The sequence below is a fragment of the Gracilinanus agilis genome, chromosome 6, assembly GCF_016433145.1.
Source record: "Gracilinanus agilis isolate LMUSP501 chromosome 6, AgileGrace, whole genome shotgun sequence".
Classification (NCBI taxonomy): Eukaryota; Metazoa; Chordata; class Mammalia; order Didelphimorphia; family Didelphidae; genus Gracilinanus; species Gracilinanus agilis.
The window spans coordinates 173,006,352-173,026,408 of NC_058135.1; the positions used below are offsets into that span (position 1 = coordinate 173,006,352).

Below are 20,057 nucleotides of genomic sequence, written 5' to 3' on the forward strand. Positions count from 1 at the left end.
TATCATTCCACAATATAATTTCTTCTTCAGTATAAGACAAAACATATGCTTTGGCCCTCTTTCATGCTCACAGGATGAGGCTTTTTAATAATTTTTTGTGTGTTATGAACCTGATTATAAGTGAAAAGACACCCTTCAATATGGAAAGGGCAGAAATGAAGATATGAATGAACTCATGCACTTCTCTCTTGTTTTTATTTTAGGTTTAACACAATTTTCATTAAATTGTCCTATTTTTGTGTCTTCCTGTTTTTCTTTAAAATATTATCAGCCCTAAAAAAGACTCTAAGTCTTGGTTTCCTCTGGGTGCTAGAGGTTCTTAGCCTGCTACTACCCTTCTCAACTCTCTATCCCATCCCCCTGTTTGGCTGTGGCTTTCCATCTGTCCAGACGCCCAATCACCAACTTGCCTAAGAGCTATTTAAAGTTGTTATTTCCATGACTCAGGGAGTCAACAGTTAAGGGAAGATAAAGAGAACTTTCAGACTAGTACTAGTTTATTGTGTTTATAAACCACCCAAAACCTCAAAAGTTTAAATGAATTAGAATGGTTGGGAATGCATACTTTTTAAATTGCTTCATTGATTAGCTCTAGTTAGACCTGTTAAGAGAAAAGGCTCATTTTATGATTGAAAAGACTGATTACTTTCTTCTTTCTCTTCAGTATTGTTATACTTTCATCATTGAGAATAAACCAAAAAGAGAGTATCAGAAAAGGTGAGATTAAATAAAGTAAATAGACTGATAGAATACATTAGCATAGTAACATATTTCAAAAAATAACACAGGTCCCATGGTACTCAACTTTATAATCCTATATGAATTTCCTATCTGAATGATAAGTAGCAATTAAGAAAATTGAGGAAATAAAGAGAGAAAGACAGAATGTTGGGTTTATTCCTGGATACACAGTTTTCATGGAAAGAAAAAAAAGGTACTTATCTGTAGAGAGACATTCTCTAGTTTTCATTTTTGTATGCTACAAATGAAACCTGCAAACTGAGAGGTCATGGGAATAAAAAGCAAAATTTAGAGATAGACACCTCAAAATTATAAAATACATGTATTTTCAAAATACTTTACGTACATCATTTTGGTTTTTTATTTACAATAGTCCTTTAAAACAGGAGTTGTTCTTAAGCTCTTTTAATAGATAAAGCTGAAACTCAGAGATGAAGTAACTTAACCTTGGTCAAATTGGTAAGGATTTGAACCCACATCTATTTGTGTCCAAATCTAGCATTCTGTTTCCTAGGCCAAAATACCCTTTTAATATATGTTAAGATAAGTTATATTACAGTGATTATTTTATTGATTACCTTATTCTTTGCTTCTTTTTCAAACCAAATGACCCTTGCTCTTCTCACATTTAATGTTGAGATCAAACCTGGCTGTCTTAGTTTAAATCTATAAACCACCCTTTTCTTCTCTTTTCTTCAAAGAAACAAATGAATAGCATTACCATGTTTCCTCGATTTCTCAAAATCAGTTTTAGGTTCAGAATTAAAATGCTTGACACTGATAGTACTTGTGCTCTATTTATTACATTTTCCCAACCATGAATGTTCAATTCAGCACATACATTGAGTACCAATATGTCAATGAAACTAGTCAGCCTTTTGGGGAGTACAAAGATAAACAAGATGTAAGTCCAGACTCCAAAAAGATAAGGCAGGGATACAAATATCTCTTTCTAAAGTATATTGTAGTTAAATTTGATAAGAAAGGTATAAGGTAAGGACTTGGAGAATATGGAAGAAGGAGAGATTATATCAAACTGGGGATGAGAGAAGGCTTCTTGATTTATTGTTATTTAAACTTGGCTTTTAAAGATTGGTAAAATTTTAGTGGGTAGCAAGGTATGTGTGTGTTGGAGGGGGGAGGGAGTTTGGTTGGGGTGAGAGAAATGAAGCCATGGGAGATGTCATCCCATGGTGTACAACTTTGCCTCTACCTCTTCCTAGGATTCTAATAATTGCATTCAGCTACTGGTTATTCTGGTACCCAGCATGTCTCCTCTACTTGCTGAGATACTCCCACTAAACAGCTTAGGTTGTGTGATAGCATACAGCCATTTTCTCTTCTCCTTAAGATAAATAAATAAAAATTAGGCTCTCATTAAGGGGTGACATCTCCCATGGCTTCATTTCTCTTCACCTCTTGTGGACTTAGAAATATTTCTATCTATATCTCCCCTCTCATTTTTCCAACTTACCTCCACAATGAGATAAATTTGCTCTCTTACATGAAGCCATTGGCCCCATGGCCCTCAAGTCTTAAGCCTCCCTTACTGAAATGTTAACATAAAACAGTATTACATTTCTTTAGAATATTTAAAAAGTGTTTACTGAACATCTAGAAAAGGGAGCAATGAGAATGACTTCATCAAGAACAGGTCCTACAGACAGAAGGGAGGATCAGTGGAATAGACTTGGGGTAAGTGACACCAGCAAGACAGTGTATGATAAACCCAAAGAACCCAACTTTTGGGACAAAAATCCACTATTTGACAAAAACTGTTGGGAAAATTGGAAAACAATATGAGAGAGATTAGGTTTAGATCAACATCTCACACCCTACACCAAGATAAATTTAGAATGGGTGAATGACTTGAATATATAGAAGGAAACTATAAGTAAATTAAGTGAACACAGAATAGTATACTTGTCAGATCTATGGGAAAGGGAAATTTTTAAAACCAAGCAAGAGTTAGAAAAAAATTACAAAATATATGGGGGCAGCTGGGTAGCTCAGTGGATTGAGAGCCAGGCCTAGAGACGGGAGGTCCTAGGTTCAAATCTGGCCTCAGACACTTCCCAGCTGTGTGACCTTGGGCAAGTCACTTGACCCCCATTGCCTACCCTTACCACTCTTCCACCAAGGGACAAATACACAGAAGTTAAGGGTTTAAAAATATATTTAAAAAAATTACAAAATATAAAATAAATAAATAATTTGATTATATTAAATTAAAAAGTTTTTGTACAAACAAAAACAATGCAACCAAAATCAGAAGGGAAACAACAAACTGGGGAAAAAAATCTTTATAACAAAAAACTCTGACAGAGGTCTAGTTACTCAAATATACAAGGAGCTAAATCAATTGTATAAAAAATCAAGCCATTCCCCAATTGATAAATGGGCAAGAGACATGAATAGGCAATTTTCAGATAAAGAAATCAAAACTATCAATAAGCACATGAGAAAGTGTTCTAAATCTCTAATAATTAGAGAAATGCAAATCAAAACAACTCTGAGGTATCACTTCACACCCAGCAGATTGGCTAAAATGATAGCAGGGGAGAGTAATGAATTGTTGGAGGCGATGTGGCAAAATTGAGACATTAATGCATTGCTGGTGGAGTTGTGAACTGATCCAGCCATTCTGGATGGCAGTTTGGAACTGCCTCAAAGAGCGCTAAAAGACTGCCTGCCCTTTGATCCAGCCATACCATTGCTGGGTTTGTACCCCAAAGAGATCACAGATAAAAAGAATTGTTCAAAAATATTTATAGCTGTGCTCTTTGTGGTGGCAAAAAACTGGAAAATGAGGGTATGCCCTTCAATTGGGGAATGGCTGAACAAATTGTGGTATATGTTGGTGATGGAATACTATTGTGCTCAAAGGAATAATAAACTGGGGGAATTCCATGTGAACTGGAAAGACCTCCAGGAATTGATGCAGAGTGAAAGGAACAGAGCCAGAAGAACGTTGTACACAGAGACCAATACACTGTGGTAAAATCGAATGTAATGGACTTCTCTACTAGCAGCAATGCAATGACCCAGCACAATTATGAGGGATTTATGGTAAAGAACGCTACTCACATTCAGAGGAAGAACTACAGGGGTGGAAACACAGAAGAAAAACACCTGTTTGAACACATGGGTTGAGGCAGACATGATTGGGGATGTAGACCCAAAACTACCACATCAATGCAACTATCAATAATATGGAAATAAGTCTTGATCAATGACACATGTTAAAACCAGTGGAAATGTGCGTCGGCTATGGGGAGGGTGAAGGGCGGGGGGGTGAAGGGGAAAGTAAGAACATGAATCTTGTAACCATGAAAAATTTTTCGGAAAAAAAAAAGAAAAAAGAACAGATCCTGCCAGGGTTTTTCATCCATGGTGGATCAAATGACAGGCCTAGAGTAAGAAGGATTTGGGTTCAATTCTGCCCTTAAGTTACCTCCAAGCTATGTGACCCTGAGCAAGTTGCTTAACCCTAATTACTTAGCTCTTACCACTCTTTTGTCTTAAAATTGATCCTTAGTATTAATTTCAAAACAGAAGGTAAGGGTTAAAAAAAAAAAGAAAAAGAACACATCTTGCCATACTAACCTCATTTCTCTTGTGGGCAGAGTTACTAAATTGACAGATCAAGAAATATATCCTTTACTTAATTTTTTACAAAACGTTTGACAAAATCTCTCACATTCAGAAAAGGATGAGAAATTCAAGCTAGGTGAAAAGTACAATTAAGTGGCCACTCAGCAAGTTGACTACCCAAAGAATAGTCACTGATGGTTTGCTATCAACTGAATGGAAGTCTCTAGCAGAATTTAAGATTCTGAGATCATGATTCTCTAAACTCTGGAAGATCTTCCCCTGGAAAAGTCTTCTCCACCCTTTGATTCTTCATTTGGATGTGTCTATTTTATGTAACCTTCCTTTATTCCAGTGAAGAGCTCTCTGTTTTGGAAGTTGCCCTTTCTACATACTGCCCTAGATTAACATCAAACCCTGTGGCCTGAAGTAATGAGCCTGTAAAGTGCAAAATCCTCAAGTATAGGAGTTTTTGTATCCCCAGCACTGAAACACAGTGGTTTGCATATAGCAGGTACCATATAACATAAGAGTGTTTCTTAAATTGAATTGGTTTCTCCTATACAGTTCCCAGCAAAAGAGACCCTTGAGACTCATGAATTCATGTCGTTCTAATGCTATTTCCCCTGGGTCCTGCCTTTGACAGAAGCCCCTTAGGGCCAGTGTGCATTTGACCACTAGCCTTTCTTTGTCTGCTGGCTCCAACTACCTAACTGCTCTTTGCATGGATGCACATGGCTTATGTGGACTCTAATTCCCCTACCCCTAACCTAGCAGGTAGAATCGTATTCTAAAGTAGGTCAACAGGAAGAAATAGTTCTTTTGCAAATGGATATTAATAGAATGTTTTCCCTATCTCGGGGTTCTAATCCCCAGAGGAGTGAATAGAGGACATTCTGTGCTTGAGAAAAAAGTTTGGACAAAATCAGGTGGAATTTTTTTGAGGTCACTAAGTCACCCAAGTATCCCATTTTGCCTAGAACCAGATCTTTTGTAGCTGAATTGCAAAAATTGTCATCTTTTATAAGGTAGAAAAATGGGAAATGTGTCTGGAAAATGTAAATGTGCCCCAAACATAGAGGATCTTGAATATCATCCTTGAGAGTTTGTATGTTATTCAGCCAGCAACAGGTAGCCCTGGAAAAAGTACTGCTTTTGAAATAGTCACATGCTTAAAAAAGAAGCTTATCATAGCAACAGACAAGGGTCTTTCATCATCTCAAAAGAATAAGAATCATTTTATTTAAGTTCAATTCATTAATCACTTATTAATTATCTACTATCTGCTGTTAATGTACTTTTCTAAGCAATTAAAGCATAAAGACAAAAAGCAGAAATAAGATCTCTGCTCCCTAGGAGTGATGACAGTAAAGTCATTTGACTTAAAGAGCATGTTTTCTCTGTTTAGAAAAATTTTTACAAAGCAGCAGCTGAATTGTCAATTACAGGAGTATAACTAAAAATTAGAAACCAATATAATACTGAAATATTTTTTATTTGAAGACACCTAATCAGTTAATTAATTCAGTTAAATTACTGAATACAAGATCCTCTTGGCCACATGCTGGATAGCCTGAACTTAAAAGCTTCCAGTGACAGAGTCTCAGTAGTCTGAGAATGAGTCTCTCCCGTATGGTTGGACAAGTGTAAGAATAAGGAGGAATTTTCTTAGATTGAGAGAAAATCTGCCTCCTTTTCACCTCTCCATCTTGGTCCTAGATCTGCCCTCTGGAACAACACGGAGCTAATATTTTTTTTCCTCTCTCCACATGGTAGGCTTCAAAATATTTGAAGATGATGATCAGATCTCTTCACTAGATGTTCATCTTAGAAGTCAGTCACCAATTTCAGACAGCCATCCCATGAGGCTTCCTTGTCTTTTCCTAAGTTGGTGGAATTGGGTGGGTGGCAGGGAGTAATGTCTTTATGTTTGGGTTTTCATAAGGACATCTTAAGTAGCTCCAGTGGTTGCATCATTGCTTATTATACTGCCTGTACATCCTCTGTGGCCTGGGAGCAAACCTATCTTGTGTCTACACTTCTATTCCTCCGCTACTTGTCTAATTAAGTAGTCACTTGCCTATTTGCAGTTTTTATTACTCTAGTATGTGACATTTGCCCAGTTCTGTGCCTTCTTTAAGGTCATCCATCCATCTTTTAGAGAATAGTACCAGGACATTTTGGGAAAAGCCAGTGCTGGAACCTAAATGAGAATCTTTAACCTTATAGCAGTCTGAGCCTCAGGAGACCTTAGCACTTCCCCATAAGCTTATAATTAGGAAATTCTCAAAGCCTTATAATTAAATGTGTTCTCATCCAATTAAAAAAAAAACAACAAGCCAATGCCATCTCAGCATCTTATTTTGTAACCTGATAAGTAAAAACATTCGAGAGTTATTCATTTAAAAGCTGAGCAGGAACTTGTATCAGACCAGACTAACTAGTCTCTGGGAAATTTCCAGCAGGCATGCCTCTGTGGTAGGATTTAGAGAAAGAGAGAGGATATTTTAAATACTTAATGATGATAAGGACAAACATTTAGACGGGGAGCTTAGGGTAGGGAATTAGACATGTGATTTTACTGGGAAAATGAACTTCTGGATGAGGAAACTCCTTCCAGAGATGCAGGTCAGTATCTTCTCTGCAACTTAGAATCTTAAGAGAGTTTTCCTAGAGTCCTAGAACCCAGGCTTCTATGGGTCTCCAGAGACAGGTCTTAAAATTTATTCTTTATAGGGTTCAGGGCCAGCTTTCTATGCCCCATGCAACACAATGTCTGATGATGATAATATACTCTGTATGCATTATTTTATTTGATTTTCACAACAGCCCTATAGGAGTGGGAACTACAGGTTACAAGATCACAAATTTAAAGATGGAAGTGTCTTTGAATTCTCTCCCTCCTCGATCCAGCTTTTAGGCTTCTCTGGCTTCCTTGAAGGCTCAGCTCTAATTCCACTTTCTGAATAAAGCCTTTCCCAGTCCTCCTTAATGTTAATGCCTTCCTTCTAAGGTTATTGTCCATTTATTTGGAAGATTGCCTTTTTCTACATAGTGAGATTGTTAAGGGCAGGGATTATTTTTACCTTTGTCTCCCCATACTTAGCCCAATTTTTGCCTTAATAAATTTTTTGTGGACTTATTATTAGATGGATGCCCATTGCCAAGTACTCTACTCTAGGCCTAGAAAAATGAAGAATAAGCTTAGTTGGACCAATAAACTCTACCGGCTAGATCTGGTCATAGAATTCTTTTTTATAATTCTGTTGTCTTTTATTCCTGCTCATTGAACTATTTCCAATTTTTAGAACATTCTCTTTGATTCAAATGGTAGAAAAGCTAAGAGACGCATAGTTAACTTTCTCTTCAGGCCCAACACTGTCTGCTGTGCTACATAACTAAGACCATGAATACGTGTGTATCACTTTATAGAATGTCTCAAAAATGAGTACAGTTTTAATTTAATTAATTCAAGGGGCAGCTAGATGGTACAGTGGATAGAGTGCTGTATCTGGGTCAGAAAGACTCTGCTTTCTCATTTCAAATCTGACCTCAGACACTCATTGACTGGATTGACTTAAATCTTAATCTTAAAAATTTTAGTAGCTTAAAACTAGACTAAGATTTTTGGAATGTCCTGTATAGCTATATTTGAGACAGGGCACCTACATGCATTATTCTGTAGAGGGCAGAACTTTCTTTTTTATAGTTTCTTTTTTAAAAAAACTAACTAATTCATTAATTTAGAATATTTTTCCATGGTTACATGATCCATATTCTTTCTCTCCCCTCCTCCTTCTCCCCTTCCATAGCCAACGAGTAATTCAACTGGGTTTTACATGTATCGTTGATCAAGATCTATTTCCATACTATTAATATTTGCAATAGAGTGACTGTTTTAGAGTCCAAATCCCCAATCATATCCCCATTGAACTATATGATCAATCATATGTTTTTCTTCTGTGTTTCAGCTGCCACAGTTCTTTCTCTGGATGTGGATAGCATTCTTTCTCATAAGTCAGTGGGCAGAACTTTCAGCTTTATTTTCATTGTTTAATGTTTTCATGGAGGTATAAGAATGAGAAAAATGGATAATGGAATGTGTGGACAGTCCAGGAACCAACTGAACAAAATAAAAGGACAAAGATGATAACCAAGAAGGATATAGGAGAATGAAATCCTCTCATAGACAATCATCAAGCTCAGTGAATGAAGGAAGTTACCAGAGAACCAGATTTGAGGAAAGAAAAGAGAGAAGAGTAGCAGGGACATAAAAAATTAAATTGATCTGTGAATTGAAGTTGTATTGTAGGAACTGTGAATTATTGGTTCTTGCAGTTGCATCTGAGAAGTTTGCCATGACATGTTACTTGTTTTCTCATTTCTCTATCATTGTATTGATAGACAACTTCAAGGTGACTATACCTCTTAGCAAGTCTAGTCTGAGTTTCTAAGTCACAAAGGATAGCAAAGAGAGTTCTCTGTCTTGTACCTCATAAATTCAAAACTGGAAGGGACATTAGCAATCTTTCCATCTAGACCAGTGATTCCCAAAGTGGGCGCCACTGCCCCCTGGTGGGTGCTGCAGCGATTCAGGGGGGTGGTGATAGCCACAGGTGCATTTATCTTTCCTGTTAATTGCTATTAAAATTGAAAAAAAATTAATTTTCAAGGAGCTAAGTAATATTTTTTCTGGAAAGGGGGCGGTAGGCCAAAAAAGTTTGGTAACCACTGATCTAGACCATTTTAAAGATGAGGAAACTTAGCACTAAAGAGGTTCAGTGACTTACCAAATGTCCCAGCAATGGTAAATGGCAGAGCCAGTTTTTAAAACCTGGTGGTCCTCCAGTGCTAGATACTGCATTCTTTTCTCTCCCCAATACTGTATCCTTGTATAATCAGAGCTTCCCCTCTTGATCCTGCAGAATATCATATACCAGCTCATCCACCTGGTGTGTCACCAAGTCACCATATTTCCACACAAAAACTGGCCTTAACAGAGAAGCACAACATAGACCTGAGAAATATTTCTAGTTGTGCTATCTTATTTATCTGTCTTCTATGTAATTTACTTGATATTGAGTGTGGATCTGTTGTTTTTATTATGAGAACAAGAGAGAGGAAAGGATGGCGGATGGCACTTAGGACATAGGCTCTACTTAGAATCATTTAATTGTAGATCTACACATGGAAGGGACCCCAGAAATTAACTAATCCAATACACCCACTCCCATCCCCATTTTTTGATGTTGTTATGCAGTCATTTTAGTCATGCCTAATTCTTCATGACCCCATTTGGAATTTTCTTGGCAAAGATACTGAGTGATTTGCCATTTCCTTCTCCAGCTCATTTTACAGGGGAGGAAACTGAGGCAAACATAGTGAAGCAACTTGGCCAGAGTCACAGAGCTATTGTCTGAGGTCAGATTTGAACTTTGATCTTCCAGACTTTAGACCTGACACCCTATCCACTATGCTACCTAGCCGCCTTCTTACAGATGCTCATTTTACAAATCAGGAAATGGAGACCTTGAGAGGTTGTGACTTACCTGATTATTCAAGTAGCAAGTATCAGAACTAAGATTTGAATCCAGGTCTTCAGATTCCAGAGCCACTATTCTTTCTACTATACTACTCTTTCTTCCTTAATATTAATTTATATTTAATTCATTTTTTATNGTCCAAGGCCAGATTTGAACTCAGATAGATGAGTCTTCCTGACTCCAAGTCCAGCACCGTATCTCCTGCACCACTTAGCTGCCCCTTCAAAAACTCATTGTGCTACAGCAAACAAGGTGATGAGTCTCTTCAAATAGCTAGATGGACAACAGATTTACAACCCATAAGACAACTTATACTTGATGCCTTTACAGTTTAGGAGGATTTTTCAGAACGTGTATCCTGTTGGCGTAAGCTTTGAGAACTTAGCATAGCATATTTTTCATACCAGGACACTGGAGTAGTACTCTAATGGAGACATGGTGATATTACAGGATCTAAAATGGATATATATATATATATACACATATATATATATATATATGTAGATAGATAGATAGATATAGATATAGATATATAGATATATATTGTGGTTTCCTATTTGTTGTATTCATTTTAAATATTTTTATCCTGTAAATAAAATTTTTAACCTTTTAAAATTTGTAGTATATAATTTTAAAGAAAGTAATACTCTAAAATTACCATCCTGTAAAAAATATGCTTTTGATGGTGGGGAAATCTTAATTTGTGATTTTTCATTTCAGTTTTGAGAAATGGTGCTTGGGAAATTGTTCACTGGGAAAAGGTAAGTGCTAGATTTTTTTGTTTTTGCATTATTAGATAACTACTTTGAGGTGATGCTAGTATATTGCTCTAATCTTAATACCATTAGCTAGCTAATGTAAGAAATTAGGTAGCATTCTGTTGATATAGAATGGAATTTAATAATGCCTATATGTAAAATATAAATGTTTCTGTTTATATTACAGTGTACTTTTAGTAATGATTTCATAAGTTTTATTTAACCATGAATTATTTTGTTATAATTTTTAATTTTACCCATCTACTGTCCAAGTAAAAGAAGTAATTCTAAAGACTTAATATAAAGTAAAAAAATATTTAAAGAATGTTTCTGATTTGTATATATTCTCAAAGGTTAATAAGTTTAAAAAGACAAATCTTATAAAAATAGCTGTCCTTTCAGTATAACTACTACTTTGGTAGGAAAGTAAATTGCTTCTCTTCAGTAGGTTTGGTCATTTACTCTTGAGGTGTATCATTCAGCAGTTCATGAAACAATCATAATTTACCAAATAGTTCTCAAGCATTTAGCCTTTCATATTTTCTTATTTGAAATACAAGAAATGACGAATTCTTCCCATATTTTGAATATATAATAAACTGCCAGTATCTAGTAATGGATCACCTTATAAGTGAACCCAATTAATAAGGAATGATAAGTAGTAGACTCTTATTCCCAGGCTGAAAAAGAATATGTCTAAGAAAATATGTGTTTCTTAGTATAATCTTTTGCAATCCAGTGTCTCTCATCTTGTTGGGGACCATGTCTCTGAATGGTATTAAATTATTAAAATTAATGCTTACCTCCCTCCTTGCAAATTACTTAGCATTGACTATAAGCTAGGTAGTAGTTTTAATTTAGTATTCAAAAATAGAACTTTATATATTCCATTTTATAACTCTTAAAATTCAAATTCCTCAGTCCTTGTTATTTGATTTAAGCAAATCAGAAAAGCAAAAAAAAATCCCTGACTTACTTAATATAGTAAACTGACTTCCTTTTTCGAGGAGGATGGGAGGGGGATAAAAGAATATATTTTATACTAAGACAATTGCTTTAAAAGCTTTGAGATGGAGTTTTAACCTTTGAATATTTTATGAAAAAAATATTAGGGATATGCAAATCTAAGTGAATTTCCCACTCAAGTGTTTTCCTCAGTATTCTCTGCATAGTTTAATAGATTTCTAATTTCATAAATGAATAAGTATACTTAAAGAGATAAACAGTCTAAGAATGGTTGGAAATTCAATACATTATACTAGAATTTGAACCATTTGTCATCTCAAAGAGAAAATGTGATGTTCCTGGAAGAGCATGAATTCTTAATAATCAAGATTTCAGAAAATGGGGGAAAATACACAGTTTTGATTTAATGCATAAAACCTTTATCTTTGTCACTAGAGACTCTTGATACTGGTTCTTTTATGTTAGTGTGAGATAATTATTACATTGAGAAAGATCTTGAGAAATCTCAGGCTTTCATTTTTTCTCCTTAAATAGTAATTGTAGAGATAATTCTTTCAAGAAAGCCAAGTACAGATTTTATTTGAACTAGTGAATACATTTGTCATTTAATACAATTTAAATATAGGTAAGCCACAAGTTTCAATATTCCACCAGTGTCTTGCTGTAAGCATACTCAAAAATGTAGCTCTGGGTTATATTTTTAGGCCATTCTATCTATTCAGAAAAAAGGAGAGTAATAAAGCATTTGCTATTCATCCAACTTAATATCAATCATAGTTTGATTTCATCCTTCACCTATTTGGGAGATTAATGAAATTCTGAAAATGATAACTTGTCATGCTTATAAAACCTACCAGGAGAATTTTCCAAAAAAGCTTCATTTTCCCATTTTGTTAAATTCTTCAGTTTGATAGTATTGTAAGACAACCAGGAATTTGGATCAGGAATTTGGATCACATCTATTAAATATTTCTTTTTCAGTCCAAAAATATACATTAAGGTCTCTTCCAAAAACATTATAGCAAAAAAAATCTAAAATATTGAGCTGAGGTCAATTTTTAATATATGCATATATGATTGACAATGACTTTGTTTGAAGACTTAAGCTTACCTTTGCTTTGGGAATTTTTTCTAGGTGCAAAATATAAATCAAACATAATAAAATGAGCCTATTTAGTCACTGCCTGTTCTTAGATGATTAGTCCAATTATGTACAAAAAGATGACCCAAAGGAGTGAGATTCCTATAGATGGTGTAGTCCAAAATCCACAGTGGTAGAAAACAAGATAAAGAGGACAAGATCCAGTGCAGACGAGGGGACTTCATGCTTTGAATTGCTTGAATCTTCAGGAAAAGAAGGTAGAAGTGAAAAATTCTTTAGAATTTTGGATAGCCACCACGTCAATAATAATAAAGGCTATTTGTTTTATTCTAATGTTGAATGTTTAAGACACAACAGTCTTGAATTGTTTTATTTTTCCCCCATCTTACAAAGGAACTGAAGTAGAGAGATTTTAATTTGATTGTCATCCCAGAATTAGATACTTTGATACATGTATTAAATTCAAGACAAATTGGAAAATGTTTGTATTTTGAGTCCTTACTTCCTATTGAGAAATGTTCTTTTTTCAGGATAAGTGCTTCTTGCTGTGATTTTCCCATCTCTATTATTCATCATTAACCATATTCAATTACTCCTCTTCTTCCCTGTGCATGAAGAGCAGCAGTCTGTCATCATTGCCTGAAGCTGCCTTGGCTTTCTTTTTAGAGCTATTGAGGAGATGGTGGAGAGAAAGTTCCTAATCCATTCCACAAGTGCAAATACAGAAACTTTTTGGTTTTGGAAAGGCCTTTGGAACATTCTTGAGCATCCATTTATTAAAGGAAGAGCCCAGAGGGCCATTCCTAGGGAAAAGGATATTTCACCTCTTTGTCAGAAACTGTAAATAGTCTGACCAAATTTCAAGACTACTTTATGGCTGGATAAATAAAAATGACCTTTGACTTCTACTAAAGCAAGCACACAGTGCAATGCTATGGCCAGAAACAAAAAGGAAAACACCTTCGTGGCTGCAGGGCATTTACATGTAGTAGTGACCTTGCTACTGTTGTAATTCACTAGCCCACTGGATCTGAATGGGTAGCACTTTCACCATCTGCTAAAACTATTTGAGCTGGAAAGTTAAAGCAAGGGAATTTAGATGAGAACTTTGAAGCAACAAGACTTCTTTGGGTTGCTTTAAGGACAAATATCCATCAATAGAACTATTCTTTAGTGTGTTATGATTTTTATCCCTTGAGATGGACAGAGAGACAGAGAGAGGGCGGGGGACAGACAGGCAGAGCCAGAGAGAATCATTTTACTTGAGAAGAATACTTCAAGCATTAGTACCCATTATCATATCATGCTTGCCTACCTCATAAAAAATACTGGGTATACATAATTTTTAAAAATGCCACATTCCCTTCCTTTAAGGAAATTATTCTACCTAAAGAAGTAGGAGAAAAGGACCAAGTTGGATTCTTTTTGTTACATTTTGATTTGAGATACCAAGATAAACAGGAATTAATTATTTAGCAAATAGAGCCTATAAAATACTTCTGTCAGTGCTTTTTCTTTTCAATTTTGTTGGAACTTATGTAAGGAATATTCTTGAGATTCCATTTTAGTTTCTCATAGTTCTTTCAGATAGATATAAGAAAGTGATGAATAATAAAAGTAAGTAGATTTCACTCCATTTATTCTTTTAAAGAAAAATTAGATGAAACATACTAAAGATGGTAAGAATGGACTATCTTTGCAGCCTACGCATAGAAGTCAGTCATTTCAAACTATTTTATGTTCTTGGTTTTATGTCATCTTGTGAAATTCAATGGTTACTAGAGATTCTACAATTTCATATACTTAAGTTCAATGGGACATGGATTTGTTACTATACTCAATTACAGGTTATTAACCAATTCCCAGTTTTCTTTCAGGTAAATGTTGGAGATATAGTTATAATAAAAGGCAAAGAGTATATACCTGCTGACACTGTACTTCTCTCATCAAGGTAGAGATACGTACTGATCTCAAACAGTGTAGAGGCTGGTTTCTCTACCCTGCATTGAATCTGTGATTGCTCCAAGGAAATAAGGAATAAACAGAAGAATTTTTAAACCTCTTTACTGATTTTGATTTAGGTATTCAAAAATGTCTGGAAAGTCAAAACACTTTAATGCCTCCCATATAGGATGAATGATGGGTTCTGTACTTTTAAGTTTCAAGGTTGGAATTATGTGTCGAAGTCATCTTTAGGAGCAGTTATGTTCCCAGGACTTCTGCATGTATTTTTAGCCTCATTCATATTCCTATCATTTTATGTAATACATGGATTGTGCTATTTTGATCATACCTTAAGATTTTATTTATTCTTAATTCCTTAATGGTATATTGAAATTTTTTTTTCATACTTTCATGATGTTTCCTATTGGATGGCACAGGAAAAAGTAAAATTTATTTTTTCTTTTGTAATATTGCTATTTGATTAAAAATATTACCATTTGAAATGGATTTTTCTCACACACATATACACTGAAAGTGCATTTTTTTCTTTTGAGCTCTTCATATCAGAACAGTGAATCAAAATAATTTTTGATTACTTTGTCATTTCCTTAAGATGTCCATGTATTACAACTAGAATTCCAAATAGTAGATGACTTTATTCTTTATACAATATAAACTTCAAATGATTTTTATATAAAAGCCATAAAACTAAATATAGTAATTAATTTTTAAATAATTTAACATTTTAGAGGTTGTTTATTATCATTTCCTTGGACAGTTTTATTTATAAAATCCACATTTGTTATGTGGAAAGTGCACTTTTTCAAAATCTATTTAATCAGGTCATTACTTAGAGTGATTGGATTTGTGATGAGTTAATGAAAAATAATTGTGCTGATAAAAATTTTCAAGACATGGGAGCAAATATATAAACAGTTTATCTCTCTAACTGGATAAACTATTCATGAATAATTTCAGTATTCTTTTGAAGGTTTTAAAAAGTTATTTGTATTTACATTTATATCTAAAGGGGGGGGGATTTTATTTCTTAATCTTTAACAAGTTTTGAAAGTGATGTTTTGCCTCAAGAATGTTTCACATCATAGCAATGTCATTTGGTTACTGTAGATAGTTTCTGAATTTACACAATCAGTGTAGGCAATCAGAGTCACCACTATTCCCAAATGGAAAGTCTTGGGTTTAGATCCTGCCTTTTCCATGTACTAGCCATGTAACCAAGGGCAAGTTACTTAATCTTTCAGTAGCTCAGGTAAACCCAGTTAATCTCTAAGTTATACAAGTACCAGGAATTCCCTATATTGGCAAAATCACAAATCAGAGTCTTTTCATGCCAAAGTGGCAGCACAAAAATGAATCACTTTTTATTTAATTATCTTTTTAAAACTATTTGACCTTTGTTAAAATAATTAAAATGTTATATTACAATTTTGTGCCTGTTTTGAAAGAGGGAATTGTTTTTTAATAGTGTCTACTTGCCTTCAGCCTCACTTTATCTATATATCTTATAAAAACATAATACAATTATTGAATTATAAATCATCCATGAGAAAATTTGTTTTCATGAACCTTTAAAAAAAGTTTCTTTTGTCTCCTGATAATTCTAAGGTTCGTTTTTTTTGCTGTTATGAGTTTGTTTCTCTTTTACTATAGTCAAAGGAGTATTATTGAAGAATCAGAAATAATTGACATTTCTTGTCATTAAGTATTTTATGTAATTAACTCAAGTAATGAGCTTTACTATTCATTAATTAGTGTAAGACACAAGTTTGTCAGGGCAATACCAATAGCAATATTTTCCTATCTTGGTAGAATATGTTGCTCTTTTTCAAAAAGTTTTCTCATGTGTAATCTTATTTGTTCTTTGTAACAACCTGCAAAATGTATAAAGCAGGTATTATCACCACTCTTTCCAAAAGAAGGAAAGTGTAAGTAGAAGAAATTGAACTGATTTGGCCAATGAAATAGAAATCTGTACTTTTGAACAGAAGAATATGCTTGTGTTCATTCTCACATTTTAATGAGCAATGATGTTTTGTAAATTATCTTACAAATGCCTTCTTATAGCACAAACCTGTTTTTATAGTTACCAAAACAAATCCTCAAATCCAGGAGGAGGAAGCTCCAGCAGCAATGGACAGCTGTGTTGCTTGTTGAGGCAGGCTCTTGGCTTTGCCTTTTTATTTCATTAATTTGAAAACTGTTTCATTGGCCCCAAAATTTATTCCCCTAAATCATTTTTGCCCAATGATCTTTGCTGAGATCAACTATAGTAGTTGAAAAAAAAAAGCCCATACATTTCTAATTCTCTATCATCTCCAAGTCTGGGTATACAGCTTTGATATTAAAATGGTAGCTAGCTAGTTAATTTCTTACCTTGAACTCTATTTGAAAAGATATTAAAATATTATTTTTAGGAAAATGTTTTGAATGAGTACTTGTTGAATAGACAGCATTTATAATGCAAGTTTTCTTTTTAAAAATGTCTTCAAGCTTTTAACTAAAGAGGCTATTGAATAAAATAACTGTTGGAAGCCATCATTTTGTTTTGCTGGAGGATATTAATAAGAAAAACATTTTTTTAAAAACCCTGCAAACACGGTTATTTGTTAGAGCTGAAAACTAGATTTACAAATAAATTGTACAGCCAACCAATTTTAAATGCTATCCTATCCTTTTTAGACCTGATTAAAATAGATTTTGAAAAATTTGCCATTAGACATTATTATTAACATGTATTGTTTTATATAATAATTTCAAATTTTCTGTCTCTTTTGTCCATTTATGTTTTTTTTCTTGTTACTCATTTTTTCTGTTCTAATAATTTCAAAATGGGATGTGTAGGTGGCAGTAGGGGAAATAGTGAGAGTGACCAATGGGGAACACCTCCCAGCAGATCTCATCAGTCTTTCTTCAAGGTTAGAATGAACAAGTTGCAAAGGAAATGTGTATGTGGGTCCTCACACCAAATTAGAAGAGTCTGACTTGATGTTATTGGATAATATGTCACTTTGAAACACAAAAATGTTTGATTTTCTAAGAAATGGGCACTTTGTAGATGTTCTAAAGGCTTTTAATGAACATAATTGAAGATGTTGGGTCACTTTTTGGCCCTTGATTGTGCATTTCAAACTCCTATTGGATTCAATAGGAGCCTTAAGCACAAAAGAAAAAGTGGATCTGAGATTTGTTTATTTAAATTTTGTATAAAATATTAGTGTATGTATCTCTATAAGAACAAATTCTAAAGCTTTATTCTTGTCTCTTTAGGATATTGATTCAAATGACATTTAGCTAAAGAAATGCTTATGAAAGAAACTGTTAATTGGGAAATGATAATAAAAGGTTGCATTTTGCTTTTCAACTTTTTTTGAGAACATAAATGCTTCTTTGTTTATTTTTTACCACTTGAAACTTTCCACCAATTATTTCTAAAATGAATCCTCTGAGATTTAGGGTTTTGTGGGACTTGTAGAGGACCCCCTGCACAAAATTAAATGTTGTACATTTTGTACTGCATGCATTGGAATTATTATCAACACGTTCCTAGTAACAAAGTGCACGTTCCTGTGATGTGTTTCAACTCTATCCTAGTCTGTCCTGTGACTGCATCTTGTTTCATTTTTCCACTTACTAATCACAAAGCCTGCTTTGCCTCTCTGATTGTAGTCTATATTCTGGATGTCCTCATAATTTGCTAAAATATTTATTATCTAGCATGATTCTTTATCTGAAACATCTTTGCTGCCTTTTCTGAGTGCTGTCTTTTGAAAACCGCTTCAGTAATGGGCTGTCTTTGGTGATTAATGAAAATGTCTTGTATTTTGAGAGTGTCTTTTATTTGATCTAGTTCAAACAAAAGTTTTCTGTTTAATTTCTATGAAAGAAATGGTTATTTTTGAAAGAGGAGAGAAAGAGACAGAGAGAGGAGGGGAGAAGGAAGAGGGAGGAGAGCAGAAGAGAGAGGAAAGGAGAGGGAGTGAGGGAGAGAGAGATAAAAATAGAATTAGGAAGGTCTTCTCTTTTGAATGTCAAGGAGGCTTTGAGCAGTCAAGAAAAGTATACGTGCTTTCCTGCCACAATACAGCATCTGCGTTGGTCAATTTAACATTTGGTGTCTTTCTATTCTTCCTCATTGTTAGAAAATGTTTGTGATTATTTCATGAACTATTTATATATTTAAAACTTTTACATAATGAAGTAACTAACTGACCAATAGTTACTAAAAAAACTAAATTACCATTGTAATAGTATTGAAGAATAAATTGATAAAATGAACATATATACATAAATAAAGCTCTTACCTATAGGAGATAAGCAGGCATATTTATGAATCTAAAAGAATATGAAGGAACAGCTAGATGGTTCAGTGGATCGAGAACCAGACCTGGAGATGGGAGGCCATGGGTTCTAATCTGGCCTCAGACACTTCCTAGCTGTGTGACCCTGGGCAAGTCACTTAACCCTCATTTCTAACCCTTACTGCTTTTCTCCCTTTGAACTGATACTTAGTATTGATTCTAAGACAGAAGGTAAGATTTTTTTAAAGAATGTGAAATGATTTAGTTGACTTTCAAAATTACTACATGAAGTAAATCCTTACAACTTTTGATTAACACCTATCATTGGTCATTCGTATCTTGAGGCCATAAAAATATAATTTCCATTATTGATTCTTAGTAAAACTTATTTATGAAATTTGAAATTGATTAAGGCATTCTCGATATTCCTAACTTACCAGCCTATCTAACTAGCTACATATTAACTTCTTTCTGGAAGTTGTTTGCCCAGCAAAACAAAGTTCATTTAAATTTGATAAAAAATTTTAGTATATTTGCTTACTAATGCTTGTTTATCAAAGATACTTAGCAAATCAATCTCATTCCTCAAGCAAATGTTAAATAGATCAATGTGACTTTTGACTGCTTCCTTTTTTCAGTTGTGGGCATGATAAGTAGACCTCCCAGGTTTGTGTATATTACAGAGAAACTAATTACATACCAAAAAAAAGTCAACTGAAAAACTAATTTTAGCACCCTATCCTTCCTCCCACTCCTATTGCTGAAACGGAGACTTATTTCAGGGTAGAAAATAAACCTGACAAAATGGCAGAAAAAGCAACAAGAGAGATGCCCACTTGAATTGAGAACTGTTCACTCAATTGACTTAATGACTCTTTGGGGGACAATTATTTTAGGATTAGTGCCAATTTATTCAACACTTTTAAAAAAGTGTTTTTAAAATAAAAGGGAAACAACCTTGGATGTCCTAATCAACTAATTTCTGTCATCAATGAGAATTCAAATTAGGAGCATGAATCAAACATGATATTCTGAAGAAACCATAACCTCTGACACAGTTTGTTGAACCTTTCCATATTAAAGTCTGCACTGT

At 34.2% G+C, this 20,057-nt stretch overlaps 1 protein-coding gene across 1 annotated transcript in view; it reads left to right on the top strand.

The window, feature by feature from the left end:
• ATP8A1 (ATPase phospholipid transporting 8A1) overlaps window positions 1-20,057 on the top strand; it is a 279,653-nt gene that overhangs the window by 60,593 nt on the left and 199,003 nt on the right. The window contains exons 9-10 of the mRNA XM_044681740.1: window positions 10,596-10,636; window positions 14,579-14,652. Of these exons, the coding sequence (XP_044537675.1) occupies window positions 10,596-10,636; window positions 14,579-14,652 (115 nt within the window). The remainder of the gene's footprint in view (window positions 1-10,595; window positions 10,637-14,578; window positions 14,653-20,057) is intronic.